The sequence below is a fragment of the Ochotona curzoniae genome, unplaced genomic scaffold (assembly GCF_017591425.1).
Source record: "Ochotona curzoniae isolate NIBS_2020 unplaced genomic scaffold, NIBS_Ocur_1.0 contig_2688, whole genome shotgun sequence".
Classification (NCBI taxonomy): Eukaryota; Metazoa; Chordata; class Mammalia; order Lagomorpha; family Ochotonidae; genus Ochotona; species Ochotona curzoniae.
In genome coordinates, this window is record NW_024465553.1 from 25,719,924 (window position 1) to 25,733,939 (window position 14,016).

The 14,016-nt window shown below is 38.8% G+C and overlaps 1 protein-coding gene across 1 annotated transcript in view; it reads right to left on the reverse strand.

Annotated features, from left to right (window-relative positions):
* Positions 1-8,806, reverse strand: part of SYT16 (synaptotagmin 16) — a 76,032-nt gene extending 67,226 nt beyond the window's left edge. Inside the window, exon 1 of the mRNA XM_040975645.1 lies at positions 8,220-8,806. Coding sequence (XP_040831579.1) covers positions 8,220-8,739 — 520 coding nt within the window. The 5' untranslated portion in view covers positions 8,740-8,806. The remainder of the gene's footprint in view (positions 1-8,219) is intronic.
* Between the last annotated feature and the right edge of the window lie 5,210 nt (positions 8,807-14,016).

Sequence of the window (14,016 nt, forward strand, 5' to 3'; positions counted from 1 at the left end):
GTGTTAATGCATACCCTGGGAGGCTGCAGGCAATGACTCCAATATCTGGGCCCCTGCCACTCTTGGGGGAGACCTGCATGGAGATCTGGGCTCCTGGCTTCAGTCTCGTGCAGTTCTTGCCGTTGTGGATATTTGGAAAGTGAGCCAGGAGATGGGAGACTGATCTTTCTCTCTCTGTGTATCATCCGACCTCTGAAGTACATGATGTGGCCCATCCCTTACTCTGACACTTGTGCATAGATATTGCAGCCTAGCCCACCCAAGCAAGTCTCCAGTGCCAGTTTTTGCAAACACCAGCAGGTTTCAGGTAATGCTATTTATCCCAGCCCATGGGTAGGTATCTTGGCCTGACCAGACATGTCCTCTGGTTTCCCCTCTAAACCACTCCATCTCAGCTCCCTCTCCCACCTGGAAGCACATTGGCCCAGTTCATGGAAGACCCACCTCCCAACCTGGCAGCTGGGGTGGTATATCCAGGCCCACTTATCTTAGATAAATAAATAAATAAGTATAAGCAACTATGTTGGCACACTGTTATAATCAAAACAAATCTGGCATTAACTAGGCTGAGGATGCCTGTTAGTTATTGGCTGCTTTTCTCCCAACATTGTAACTCTTGCCTAGGAACAAGGCAATGTAGGCACTGCCTGCCACTGGTGCCCTTAACCTTGTATTTGCAAGGCACACATTCCAAACTGACCTCTGTGGGTGCAAGCCTTGATTAATACCTTTCTGAGATGCCAGTTGCTTACAAGATAAGGGCTAAATTCTTAATACTAATTTGAAAAACAAAGAGCCTTCTGACTTTAGCTGAAGGTATTAGCCTCATGATCCATCCCTGAAAAATGTCAGGAATTTAGTCCATTTCTTCCAATGGCAATGTTTTTATCTGCCATGCACCTATTAAATTTTGACTCATACCAACAGCTTTGATTGCTGTATCATTTCCTCTTCGGAACATTATCTGATCACCTCTGGCAAAATCAATTGCAAACTTCCCATGTACACAAATCTAATTTTCCATATGTTTTTGTTATAGAACTACTTACATGCGTCTTCTCTGCATTGCAGCACTTGTTAATGGAAGGCATATATCTTACTTTTACATTTATCTTTCAGCACAAACTTGCTACCACTTCAATAAGAATATCTCAACTCAATTTCGGTTTAAGAATACAATACTGAACTGTGGCTATGCAGCAAGGTGGAGGAATCCACCATGGATGGAGGGTTGTGGGAGGGGTGGGGGGAATCCCAGTACCTATAAAACTGTTTCACATAATACAATGTTACTAACAATAAAAAAAGAATACAATATCTAAGTTCCAACTTCTATTTAACACGCAGAGTTGGAAATAAGTCATTTACTTTTAACAACAAAAATTTAGATAATTTTTAATTGATGCACTTTTATGAGCTTGAAGAAGATAAAGTCATGAAGCAATAATCTATTCAAAGTGTTAAGAAGAGACAAACTCTTTTAAGGGGAGAGAAGACATAAGCACTAGCTTTGTCGGGGCAGGTGCTAGATTCATACTAACTACAGGAACTGAGCAGATCATTTCAAGCTGTTTCTAGAGGTTAGGGGTAGACTGGCACAACAGTATAAAACCATAATAATTGCAAACTCAAGGCAAATTCACTTTTGGGACAGCTTTTCACAGAACCTACCAGGTACTCACCAGAAAGCTTGGAGACATGGCAGGGGCCAAAAAAGCAGATGTCACCCTACAGTCATGGGAGGAGAAGAAAAGCTACAGCAACAGGAAAAAAAAAAGGAGGAGGAGGAGGAGGAAAATTGGAAGGGAGGCAGGCAGGAGAGAGGCAGGCAGGAAAGAGGAAAAGAGGAGAGAAGGAGGGAGAAAGGGAGGGAAGGAGGGAGGTAGGGAGGGTAGAAGGAAGGAAAGAAGGAAGCAAGCAAGGCAGGCAGGAAGGAAGGAAGGAAACAAAAAGATTAAAGAAAAGAAATCCTACCAAGATTCCTCTCTTGTGTTTTCACTATGGAACAAAAATCTTCAGCCATGAAGAGGTCAGAAAATCCAGCTGCGCTCAGATCACAAAGACACATTAAGGTAGATGAATATAATAGAATAAAAACTGTTTGGGGAAGCACCAGAAAGTCCTGGAGTTAGAGCATCAGAGATCTGCCACATCTGCAGGAGAGGGCAGTATTACTAGGAAGATCCTGCTCCCAAGACACAGGGCACAACACCTGCTAAAATGAAGGCACCTCTGGAACAGTACGAAACAAACCTTCCAATGCAACTACACTGCTCCAGCAAATAATGAGGAATGAGGAATGGCAGGCTCCAAGTAAAACCCTCTCAGGCACAGGAAAAAAGGAGAGACAAACTGACAAAGGAGCCAACTTCCACAAAGTCCTACAACAAACTTCTGTCCTACATGAAATGCAGCAACGCAAGAGTCTGTCTGAAGCCTTCATTGTACCACAGAGAACAACAGAATGAAAACCCAGAACAAATTCTGACTATAAACTGACGCAAGACCCTCACACTCAAGGTCTAGCATTAGAAAGGGCATGCGTCATCTCAGGGAGAAATACGACAGACTCACTGTGCACGCTAAGTTCTACTTCTAGCCATAAATCACAAACAAAGAAGTAAAGAAGGTAAGAAAGGAAAATAGCTGATGAGAGATAAAACCATCAAGAAAGGCAAATGCAAGTATGACTAAGACACTGCAACTATCAGACAGGATATATAAAACAAACATGATTGACATACTGAAAGGAGAAGGGAAAAAAATCAATTGATGATGAATTCCAGAAGAGATGCTGAAGTCATAAAATAACACCATTAAATCAAAATGGTAAAAATGAAAGATATGTTAACAGAGACAGAGTTTATTTTTGATGGGCTGTTCCATTGGTAGACCCTACACAGTCAAACCAACGACAAGTGAGCTTGAAGAAGATAACATCACAAACACCATCCAAAGGTACACACAAAGAGGAAGAGAGAATGATGAAAATATAATATTCAGGCGCTGTCAGATAACTTCAAATAGTCTTAACATTTGTCAAACTGGAATACCAGGAAATAAAAAAGATCAAGAGATGAGGGCAGAAAAAACCTTGGCCAAGAATTTTTCAAAAGCAATGAAAGATAAAGAAAAAATCTTGATGTTCTCCCGAGGACAAAAGGTACATGCTTAGAATCAAAAGGAATAATTAAAGTATATTTCTTAAATGAACCTATGAAAGCCATATGATAGTAGAGTATTAACGCTCAAGTGCAGAAAGAAAATAACTTCACTCAAAATTCTATATCTAGCTGAAACATTTTTTTGAACAAGGGAAAAATATCTTTCAAGAAAAAAAATCACAAACTAATTCATGAGTAGCATATGACCACAAGAAGTGTTAAAACTAAGAGTGCTTCAGAGCCCAGCATGATGGCTCAATGGCTAAATCTGCTAAATCCTCACCTTGCAAGCAATAGGATCCCACATGGGTGCTGATTCCTGTCCCTGGTTGCTCCACTTCCCATTTAGCTCCATGATTGTAGCCTGGGAAAGCAGTAGAGGATGTCCCAAAGCCTTGGGATCCTGCACCTATATAGGAGACCTGGAAGAAGTTCCTGGTACCTAGCTTCAGTTCAGATCAGTTCCAGCCGCTGCAGCCATTTGGGTAGTGAATCAGTGGATTCTTCTCTTTTTCGCTCCATAAATCTGGTCTATTTTTTTCAATAAAAATAAATCTTTTTTTAAAAAGTGCTTCCCACTGAATTAAAGTAAATAAAATAACACAAATATTTTTGAAAAATAAGTGACAAATATTTTCCAAAGAAAAATTGAGATACACTAACACAGCATATCCTCAAGAAAATTCAAGCTAAAAAATGCTTTAAATGATATAAATAATGTTAAAATCCTATTACATTTAGTAGTTACAAGGGATAAACAATCTAAAACCAAATATGTGATTATATTATAATCTGATAGCATACATAAAAAACATATGACATCAGTTTACACAAAAGCATAGGATGGAATAATTGCAATAGAATACTGTTTTAACATCAACATATTAAATACAAAGTAGCATAATAGAAATTCAAGATAGACCAGTCAATTAGATATATATGTTGAAATAGCACAGAACACACATGAAATGGGATCACAAAAAACTCATTCTTTAAAAAAAAAGCATCAAATCTAGGATTATTAAAGAAAGAAATGGAGCAAATAAAGAACCTAGGACTTGGAATGATAACTCAGTTGGAAAATAACCCCTCCACTCCCCGATCACCAGGATCCCATATGAGTACAGTGAAAGAGGTCCCAAAGCACTGGGACCCTGAGCCCGGTAGGGAGACCTGGAAGAAGTTCCTGGCTTCTGGTTGGCTCAGTTTTGGATTTTGTAACCATTTGGTGTGTGAGCCAGCAGATGGAAGAGTTTCCTCTGTCTCTTCTCTGTAAATCTGCCTTTCCAGTAAAAATAAATACATCTTTAAAAATAAAACGTCTAGCAAAATGAGAGATCTAAACTGAACAATGCCAACAGTTATATTAAACGTAGATAGTTAAAACACATCAATTTGAAATGAAATGCTGTCAGATTAAAAAGTAAGGCTGAGTTACGCATTATGTGCAAGAAATGCAATCACAAAATAGGTGTAAAGAACAGAAAAGCCTGTATCATGCCGATACTAGTCCAAAGAAAGCTGGAGTAAGTATCAAAGCATCAAAGTAGAGTCTAGAATATTACCAAGATAAAAATGGTGTGTTGCATAATGACAAAGAGATCAAAGCACCAAGAAGAAGCATAGTTCTAAAGTGTAAATGCATTTTCAACAGCATACATGGAATTTCAAACCACATTCAGTAAAAACTGATGAAAATGAAAGCGAAAACTTCCAAATCCAGGCCTCAAGGCTTCAGGGTTACTCGCTTTTATCGAAAGTGCATTATCAGTAGACAAAATTCAAGAGAAAAGTAAGTATTAGTGAAATCTGAGAAACAGCCTCCAGCATGTTAGAAAAATTTATAGAATAAGCTTCCCAACAATAATACACAGTTATTCCAAGGGCACATGAACACTCAGCAAGTCAGAACAAATTCAGGGTAATGAAACCAGCTTTAACTAAGTTTTTAAAACTAATGTGATACAAGCTATGTGCTCAGACCACAATAGAATGAAACAAGATATCAAGCACAGAAAAATGTTCAAAATATCCCCATATTAATAATTTTAGATAATTAAATAGTCAATGCATGAAAGAAGAAATAAAAAGGATAATTAGGAACTTTTTATCTTAACAAAATAATGGTAGAACATATTAATATTTATTGGACATAGAGAGAAAAATTCAACCTTAAATGATACTAGAAACAAGAATTAGATTAGATGTAAGAAGCAGATAGTAGCAGAATTCAATGAAATTGGATTAAAACAAATTCTGAAACTGCCCATTTTCCAGCTACAAAGTAAGAACAGCAGCCATATCTGTCTCCAAAAGTTGATACAACATGTCCTGTTGTTGTTCCACCATTGCTTATTATTTGATGATTATCAAATGGACACTGAGCTCACAACCTAGGGTTCAAGGATCAACTTACAGCACAGTCACTCTCCTGCAAAAGGTTACAACCTCTTGAGTAAGCAGGCTCTGAATAGACAAATGAACACCAGTGCCTCACCATCATTTGATGTCAAAACACCTGCATAATTAACCAGAGTGCCACACCTGTTAGGCCAATAGCACATTAATTTCAAATACAACTCAACATTGGCAAAAATTGTCTAACACAGTAATAAAATTCAATACAAAAGGAATACATGCAATTTTCAGTCCAAATATTTCTAGAATTATTTCTAGATTTATTTCTCTTTATTGGAAAAGCAGATATACAGAGAGAAGAGATACAGACAGGAAGATCTTCCACGTACTGGTTCACTCCCCAAATGAATGCAATGGCTGGAGCTAAGCTAATCCAAAGGCAGGTGTCAGAAACTTCTTCTGGGTCTCCCAAACAGGTGCAAGGTCCCAAGGCTTTGGGATATCCTCTACTGCTTTCCCAGGTTACAAGCAGGGAGCTAAATGGGAAATGGAACAACCAGGGACAGCAATCAGCCCCAATAATGGGATCCCAGTGGTGAGGATTAACTTACTGAGCCATCACGCTGGGCCCCAGAATTATTTCTATGGATAATTTCAAACACTTAAAATAACAATTTTTTGTAGTTTAATAGGATAGAAAAACTATTAACCCACTTAATTTTCACCAGTATATCCTAAAATGTCAATATCTCCAGTGAGACGACCCTATATTCAAAATGCTACTGACAACAATTGCTGGTGTGGATGTAGAAAGAAACGTATACTCCTTCGCTGCTGGCGGGAGTGTAGGCTAGTACAACCAGGATGGAAGTGAGTATAGCAAGTGCTAAGAGAACTGAAATTTGATCTGCGGTGTGACCCAGTTGTCCCACTGCTGGGAATAGACCCAAACAAAATGAAATCTGTATATGAGAAAGGGATCTGTAAAACTCTATTTACAGCAACACAATAACAAAAACAGGAAAACAACCCAGACACCCATCAAAAAAGGAGTGGTACATTTACTCCACGTGATACTCCTCAGCCATTAAAAAAGAATGACATTCTACCATTTACAAGCAAACGGTTCCAACTGGAGACCATTATGCTCAACAAAATCAGTCAATTCAAAGACAAGTATCACATGTTCTCTCTGCTACAAGGCAACCTACAGGTAAAATATAATATCAGTAGCCTTTTTAGTACTGTTTTTGCTATATCCCATGGGTTTTGATTTTCATTTCTTCAAAATATTTTTCTCATTAATTTCTCCACAGACTCATAGGTCATACAATAGCATCATTCTCTTCAAGAAGGTTTTTATTTTCTTTTTTATTTCTTCAGTGACACATTGATCATTCAGTAGAATGTTATTTATCTTCATGTTGTTGTTAATTTTCTACTCTTTTCTTCCTGCTGTTGATTTTGTTTTATGGCTTTTTATTAACAGGATGTACAGTAACTGTATAATAGAGACTATCACATTCAGATGTGAGGATACAATGCAGTAGACATCTCTTTCCAAATCAAAAATGGACTCCCAATTAAACTGTTAAAGACATCCTGATAATAAGATGGTGGACTCTCTGCCATTGTCCATACCTACAATGTCAGGAAAAACTTAAGAGAGCAGAATGATAGACTTAGTGTTGTTTAAGAAGGACCATACTACTATAATAATATGGGGAGGAATCAGTAGGGAGTGAGGTTTGGGGAGGAGGTAAGGGAAACCCCAAAGCCTTTGGAACTGTATCACAAAATAATTAAAAATATATATATTTAAAAGAAAATCTAAGAAAACATTGTACATGGAAAAGGAGACTAGAGAAAAGTCTGCTTGTTCCAATAAGAATGGAAATGATGACATCACTTACATAAGTAATTCACTAATCTATGTGAACTATGTATGCATTAATACTACATAGACACACAAACCCAACTTGTTTCACTTGTATATCCCTTAATCAAGTAGAAATCCCAACATTACAGGACTACAGTATTAGAAGTAGGAAAGATTTATGCTGTAACATACTATAGGCAATTTTACCAAATTAGTAATATGTCATCATATTTGTTTTATCCATTTACTGACAGCCCCAAATGCACTAAATTCTAACAGCATAAAGCTTCACAAGCAGTTTTTGTAAAATGTGTCCTTAGTATTCAAGGCTAAAAGAAAATCAAGCTATTCTTGTTTCAGAGATTTCCTATCCACTGTCAGCTCACATCACATTCCCATGCAACACTGAGAAGTGTTCTTGGAGTGCTATCAACTATAAATTCTGCAACCAGTATGGCTTTTTGCACAGGATTTCACACTGAATAATATAGTAACATCTAGAAATCCCTAAACTAGAGGAAAAAAAGAGAACATTTAAAAAGTTATTTTTAAAAGCATGACATGTGCACAAGAGGCAAAACAGCCCACAGCCTCATTTGCACCACTTCACTTGCTAAGAACTATTGTTTGAGAATATGAACTTCACAAACACGGTTCTTCCAAAGTTTTACAGATTGGAAAGGTTCCTAAGGATCATATCTCTTAATCACAATCCAGCATGACTGAGAGAGATATGAGAAGGAAAGATAAGATCGGTATGATAACTAAAAGTAAGTCAAAATGAAAAATCCAGAGAAAATGATTATTGGCCAGCCTACCTTGATTTTTTCCAGTCCCATTTTGTAAAGCACCAGGACGTTGGCTGTCAAAGCCATGGTGAAGGTCATGTTTTTGATTCTCAGGGCGTACTTCCTCAGCAATGGAAGAAAGTATGTATGTTGACTTCTGGTCATCCAGAGTCTGATCAGATCGCTGGGATATCACACAATATGATGCATTTGCATTTTGGCAAAGCTCAGTGCCCGAACTTTGGGCATATTCCTGCAAACCACTGTCATGACATGAGTCATGTTCCACATCAAGAAACAAGGACCTTGTGTCCTCTTGACTCCAGTCATTGTCTTGAACTTCCTCTTCACAATAAGTTTCCTGAATCTGAATATCATCAAAGTCCTGGTCTGGCTGTCCACTCAGGTGAGAGTCTGGTTTGCTTACGTTAGTAAATGAAGCTGATAATGTATCTCCTGCTTGCTGGAGAGCTTCATAAACACGAGATATCCAGGAAGAGAAAGGCTGTAAGAAGTTGTGCACATCCTGAGATGCCATGGCCAACACCATGGCCAGTTATCTGTAGTCACACGTTCAGTGCCTTCAGTCCTCTACATTGAGTGTGAACTGTGCCATTAGCATAATGGGAAACTAATTTGGAAGTCTCCTTAATGAATATTTCACTTTCAAAAACTCTCAGCTGAAAGAGAGGAAAGAAATATTTTATCTATTAAACATACAATTTCAAATCCATCACCAGTTAAATACAGCATGAAGACAAAAGATTAACACGGGCTTTTAAAAATTGTATTATTTTATGATACAGTTCCATAGGCTTTGATATTTCCCTTACCATTTCCCCAAATCTCCACCCCTCTCCCATTGATTTCACCTATATCATTACAATAGTACAGTCTTTCATAAATATCAGAACATCATCCAGCTATTTAATTGTATCCTGACATTGTAGGTCTGGACAATGGCAGAGAGTCCAGCATCCAATTGTCAAGATATGTGTAACACAGTTTCATTGGGAGTTCATCTTTGATTTGGAAGTAGAGATGCATACTGCTTTGTATCTTCACATCTGGATATGATAGTCTCTATTACACAGTTACTGTATATACTGCTAAATGAAAAGCCATAAAACAAAATCAACAGCAGGAAGAAAAAATAGAAAATTAATAACAACAACATGAAGTCTAAATGTAGATTTTAAGATTTATTTCACTTTTATCTGAAATCTATTTTACAGAGAGAAAAGAGAGAGAGAATCTTCCATCTGCTGGTTCCCACTCCTCAAAAGGCTGTAACGGCTAGAGCTGAACTGATCCAAAGCCAGGAGTAAGGAGCTTCACTTCTTCCAGGTCTCCCATACGGGTGCAGGGGCCCAAGTGCTTAAACAACCCTGCTCTGCTTTCCCAGGCTAGAAGCTGGGAGCTGGTTCAGAAAAGGATTAGCTAAATAAGACAGGAACCAACACTTACATGGGATGCTGATGCAGCAGGAGGATTAGCTGGCTATGCCATCAACCCAGCCCCTACTGTAGATTATTTTAATACTTATTTCTCTACATGGACATGTGCTAAGCTTCATCAGGAGAACTGAGTCCGAGGCACATGTATTTAGAGAAGTTCATCCCCTATAGACTATATTTAGTATGAAGTACATACATCTTCATTAAGAGTCAGCTGGCCAGGATATGTCAAAATGCTAGAAAGGTTGGATAATTTCCTAAGAATCGCAGTTCACATTCAGATGCTTCAGTCAAATGAGGCAACTAAAGAACATTGCTTTGGGATGCAAAGGCTTATCCTTTCAAAGGAAATATGTGTTTTGGATTAAAAAGCATTAAACACGTTCTAAAATAGAACTTTATATTTTTATGCAGTTTCTAGAAACTATATTCATTCTTGGGGAGCAATCACTGAAAGCATAAGTGTGGCAAATGGATTACCCAGCTTTCCGGAGACGGATCTCTCACTGCCTTGGCTTCTGTCCCAAGCTCCTGGATATAGATACAGACCTCTAGAACCTGTGCAATTTGAGGTGTGCTTTAATCCTGCAGAGGTCTCAGGATGAAGGGAGCAGCTATAGGACATCATCAAAACCCTAGGACACAATGAAGACTATGAAGACCTGAATTAAATGCCTGTGTTTTTATATGTATACATATGCATGAGTACAGATATTCTGGGTGCATATATATATCTTATTGCTATTCCACTTCTCATCAACATTTCAGAACGGATGTTACAAATGACTGCAACACGTAAACTTACTGCCTGAATTTGATTATCTTATTACTTTCATAGCAGTATTTTCCTTCTAACTGAATCCTGTAGCAAAATCCCTTAGGTTTTAGCCCTCCTCGATGACAGGGTATTTTGTTTGACATGACAGCTCCCACTCTCCCCAGAATTTCTTCTTAGACGTGTGTAGACACATGGATTCATTCAATAAGCAAATATTGATTAATGCTGAATTCTGGGGACAATGCCAGATACAAGATAATCCTTGGGGCTCTATTTCTGTGGATCCCATGTTTCAGTTAAAGGGGATGAACTGCCTTTATTCCCTCCTCATCACACCCCTTGCCTCAGCCTGCTAATGAAATAATTTGTCTTTTCATCTCTTCCTGGCATTTCCATTAACTATATACAGATTCCAAAGGTTTGTGGGAAATTAAAAGACACTTATTTTCATCCAAAACATTTTGAAATTTGTAGCATTATCATAACATATATTTTCCAAGGACTTTTTGAAGGCACCTCACATGGATTTCATACTTTTGTGCCAAAATAAGCGCATATTTTAATTCAATTTTCCACCAACTTTTCAATATCTCCTCTTTAATGCAACCATTCATCATCCTGTGGCCTTTCTTCCTTCAGTAAACGCCAGCAGAGGGAATGGCCAATTCCTAAGACTGCATTTTACCTCTTTAGAACTCCAAACCACATACTTCCAGCCCTTTACTCAATAATTCTTTCCAGACTAGTTAAACCAGTGATTTGCAAACTTTCATGTGTCAATATCAACCATAAAACAATGAGAGCCATCAGGGCAGTGCAGGCATTTGATCTGATGGCTAAGGCGCTGTATGGGACACCCACATCCCACAGACGAGTACTGGAAATCAAGTCCCTGCTCCACTCCCAATTCCAGCTTCCTGTTAATGTGCATCCTTGGCGGGGAGGCGGCAGTGATGGCGCAAACACCTGGCTCCTGTCACCCATCTGGGGGACTAGGATTGAGTTCTGGGCTCCTGGCTCCAGTCTGGCACTGCCCCAGGTGTAGGGGCTTGGGAAGTCAAGTAGCAGATTTGAGTGCACACTCTCTGTTACTCACTCTCCCCTCTTCCACGTCTCAAATTTATTAACAACAACAACAACAAAATAATTTAAAAATTTAAAATACACATATGTCCAGACTCGTTGAAGAAGTAGGCCTGGCCTTGACTTCTGTTCCTCACGTGTATTATGTATTCAACAAATATTAGTGAATTAAACTGACTCAGAGTAAGTTCAAACGATATTAAGCAATGTTATCACACGAATCCCTTTCTTGGTAACATCTCAGTTTCTTTCAGTTTCTGTCCCACCCATTTTGCCACACAAAGATTTCTGTGGAATTACCTTCCTCCACAAATATTCTGTATAAACTAACATGTTTCAGAGCATATAAACCCAGAAGGTTCTTTAAGTTTCATCAACCACAAAGTTCAGAGCTCCATTTTTCATCCTGAGTAGCCAGCAACACGATGGGAACTTGGTCATTTCTAACTACACCTTACTGAGGGTCTTCAGTGCTGCCTATCACTAGCATGTGAAGCTTTTAACAAAGGGGTAATGTTTTTCCCAACTTCTTCTGCCTGCAACATCTTCTCTGCCAGCCACATGGCGGGCACTTAATTTGCTCTAAGAGACAAAACCTCTAATGTTTCCTTAGTCAACTCCCCATTTACAATCAGTATTGGCTCACAGGGATATAAGTTGTACGTAATACAGGACTCCTCTTGGTGTGGTTCGGTATTCACAGTATCCCTCTTCCAAAGTGTCTAAAACTGCTGGCATTACATTTATACTTCACAGCTCCAGAATACACAGGAAGCAGGGATTATTAATATGTTCCCTGAATGAACTAATGAATTAACTTTCAATGGGTATGCTTAAAACAAAATAAACTCAATTCTTCCATTATAAACTGGAGCAAATGAATGAGATGATCTCTAACAGTTCCTTTCTGCTCAAAAATCCCAGTAACTTATCAGTTGGGGGCAGAAAGCATTATCATATTTTGGTTGGATACATGAATGGGGAAGTTGCCTTTTCAGGGGCTGATTGTATACTTTTTATCAATATTCATCGTCAAATAATCAGGGAGTAATTGAAAAGAGTTTAAATATTGGGAGAGGAGGTTAGCCTAGCAGTTAAGATGCTGGTGTCTCATAATAGACTGTCTAGGTTTGATATTTACTCTCGGCAACTGACTCCAGCTTCCTGCTAACGCACACTCTGGGGCGTGGGGTGGTGGTGGCCAGCAGATAATAGCTGAAGTAATTAGGTCCTGCTACCTACGTGGAATACCTGCAGTGAGTTCCCTAAACTCCTGGTTCTGATGAAGACTAGACCAGTTATTTAGGAGTGACCCACCAGGTAGGAGTTCTGCTTCTTTGCTTCTCAAATATTTCTTTGAAAGAAATCAAACTTAGTCTCCATATAAAAGAGTGTACCATTGCTACTTCCAAAAGATACTCACAAGGGCAAAGCACCCAGAGCTACAACCTTGAAAATTAGCTAGCTGACAACATTGGAGATCTCCCAAAGCCAGATGGACTCCATGCTAGCACAGTAACCATGAAGATATCTTTGTTCCATAGGCCCGTTCCAAGCTCTCCAAGGGTAATGCCAGATAAGCGCCCAGGTTTCTTGTTCTTTGCTTTCTTACAGCTAACGAGAAGACAAAATTGCTGTTACTGAGATTTAAAACACACACGCGCACACACACACACACACACACACAAACACACACACACACACACACACAAGAAAAGGATAAAGACAGCCCATCTCCCTGGATTAGAAGGGGAAAAAATGCATTTATGTCTTATTGAGAAGGCTCATTCTTAGAATTAAAGTAATTCATCACACTTCCTTTTGAAGAGATCCTTAAAACAAATTGTGTGCGTGTGTGTGTGTGTAAACATAAGATGAGAAGATTTACATCTCTTTATAGTACTCACATAGTAGCTAAGAATTAATAACAATTGATAAAAGAAAATGAAAGTCATAAATATTTCAGGAATTAAAAAAGGTCATGAAAAACAAACAAAAGATGAGTTTAATTTGGCTAAGCCAGCACACTAAGTCCACATGTGTTCTAAAGAGAGTAGCCATGCTTCCCAGGAACTGCCATGGAAGCTAGATCCAAGATGGCTGAATAGAGTTTAACTACACTGGCTTCAGTGACCCTGGGATACAAGAAAAACAATGGAAGGACCATATTTCCAGAGGTCTAGCTGACGGAAATATCTGTTGAAAAAAATGGCATAAGAACAAAGACTTCATGGAACAAGAGAGGAGACAGACACTGCTGTGTACCACTAGCTGCAGGTTGTGAGTCACCGCTTTACCAAGTGAAGGTGTGAAGAAAACTGCTCCACACTCCACCTCTTATAGTTTAAGATGAGAAGGGATTCCATAGTGGCCCACTGACTTCTAATGCATCCTGGGGTCTGACTGGTGATTGAGCAACTGATGAGCGTGGAGAAGGGAAGCTGTGTTGCCCCTACCCTTACAGAGCCCCAGACTAAGCAGGGAACAGATCTACAGATGGCTCGGATTA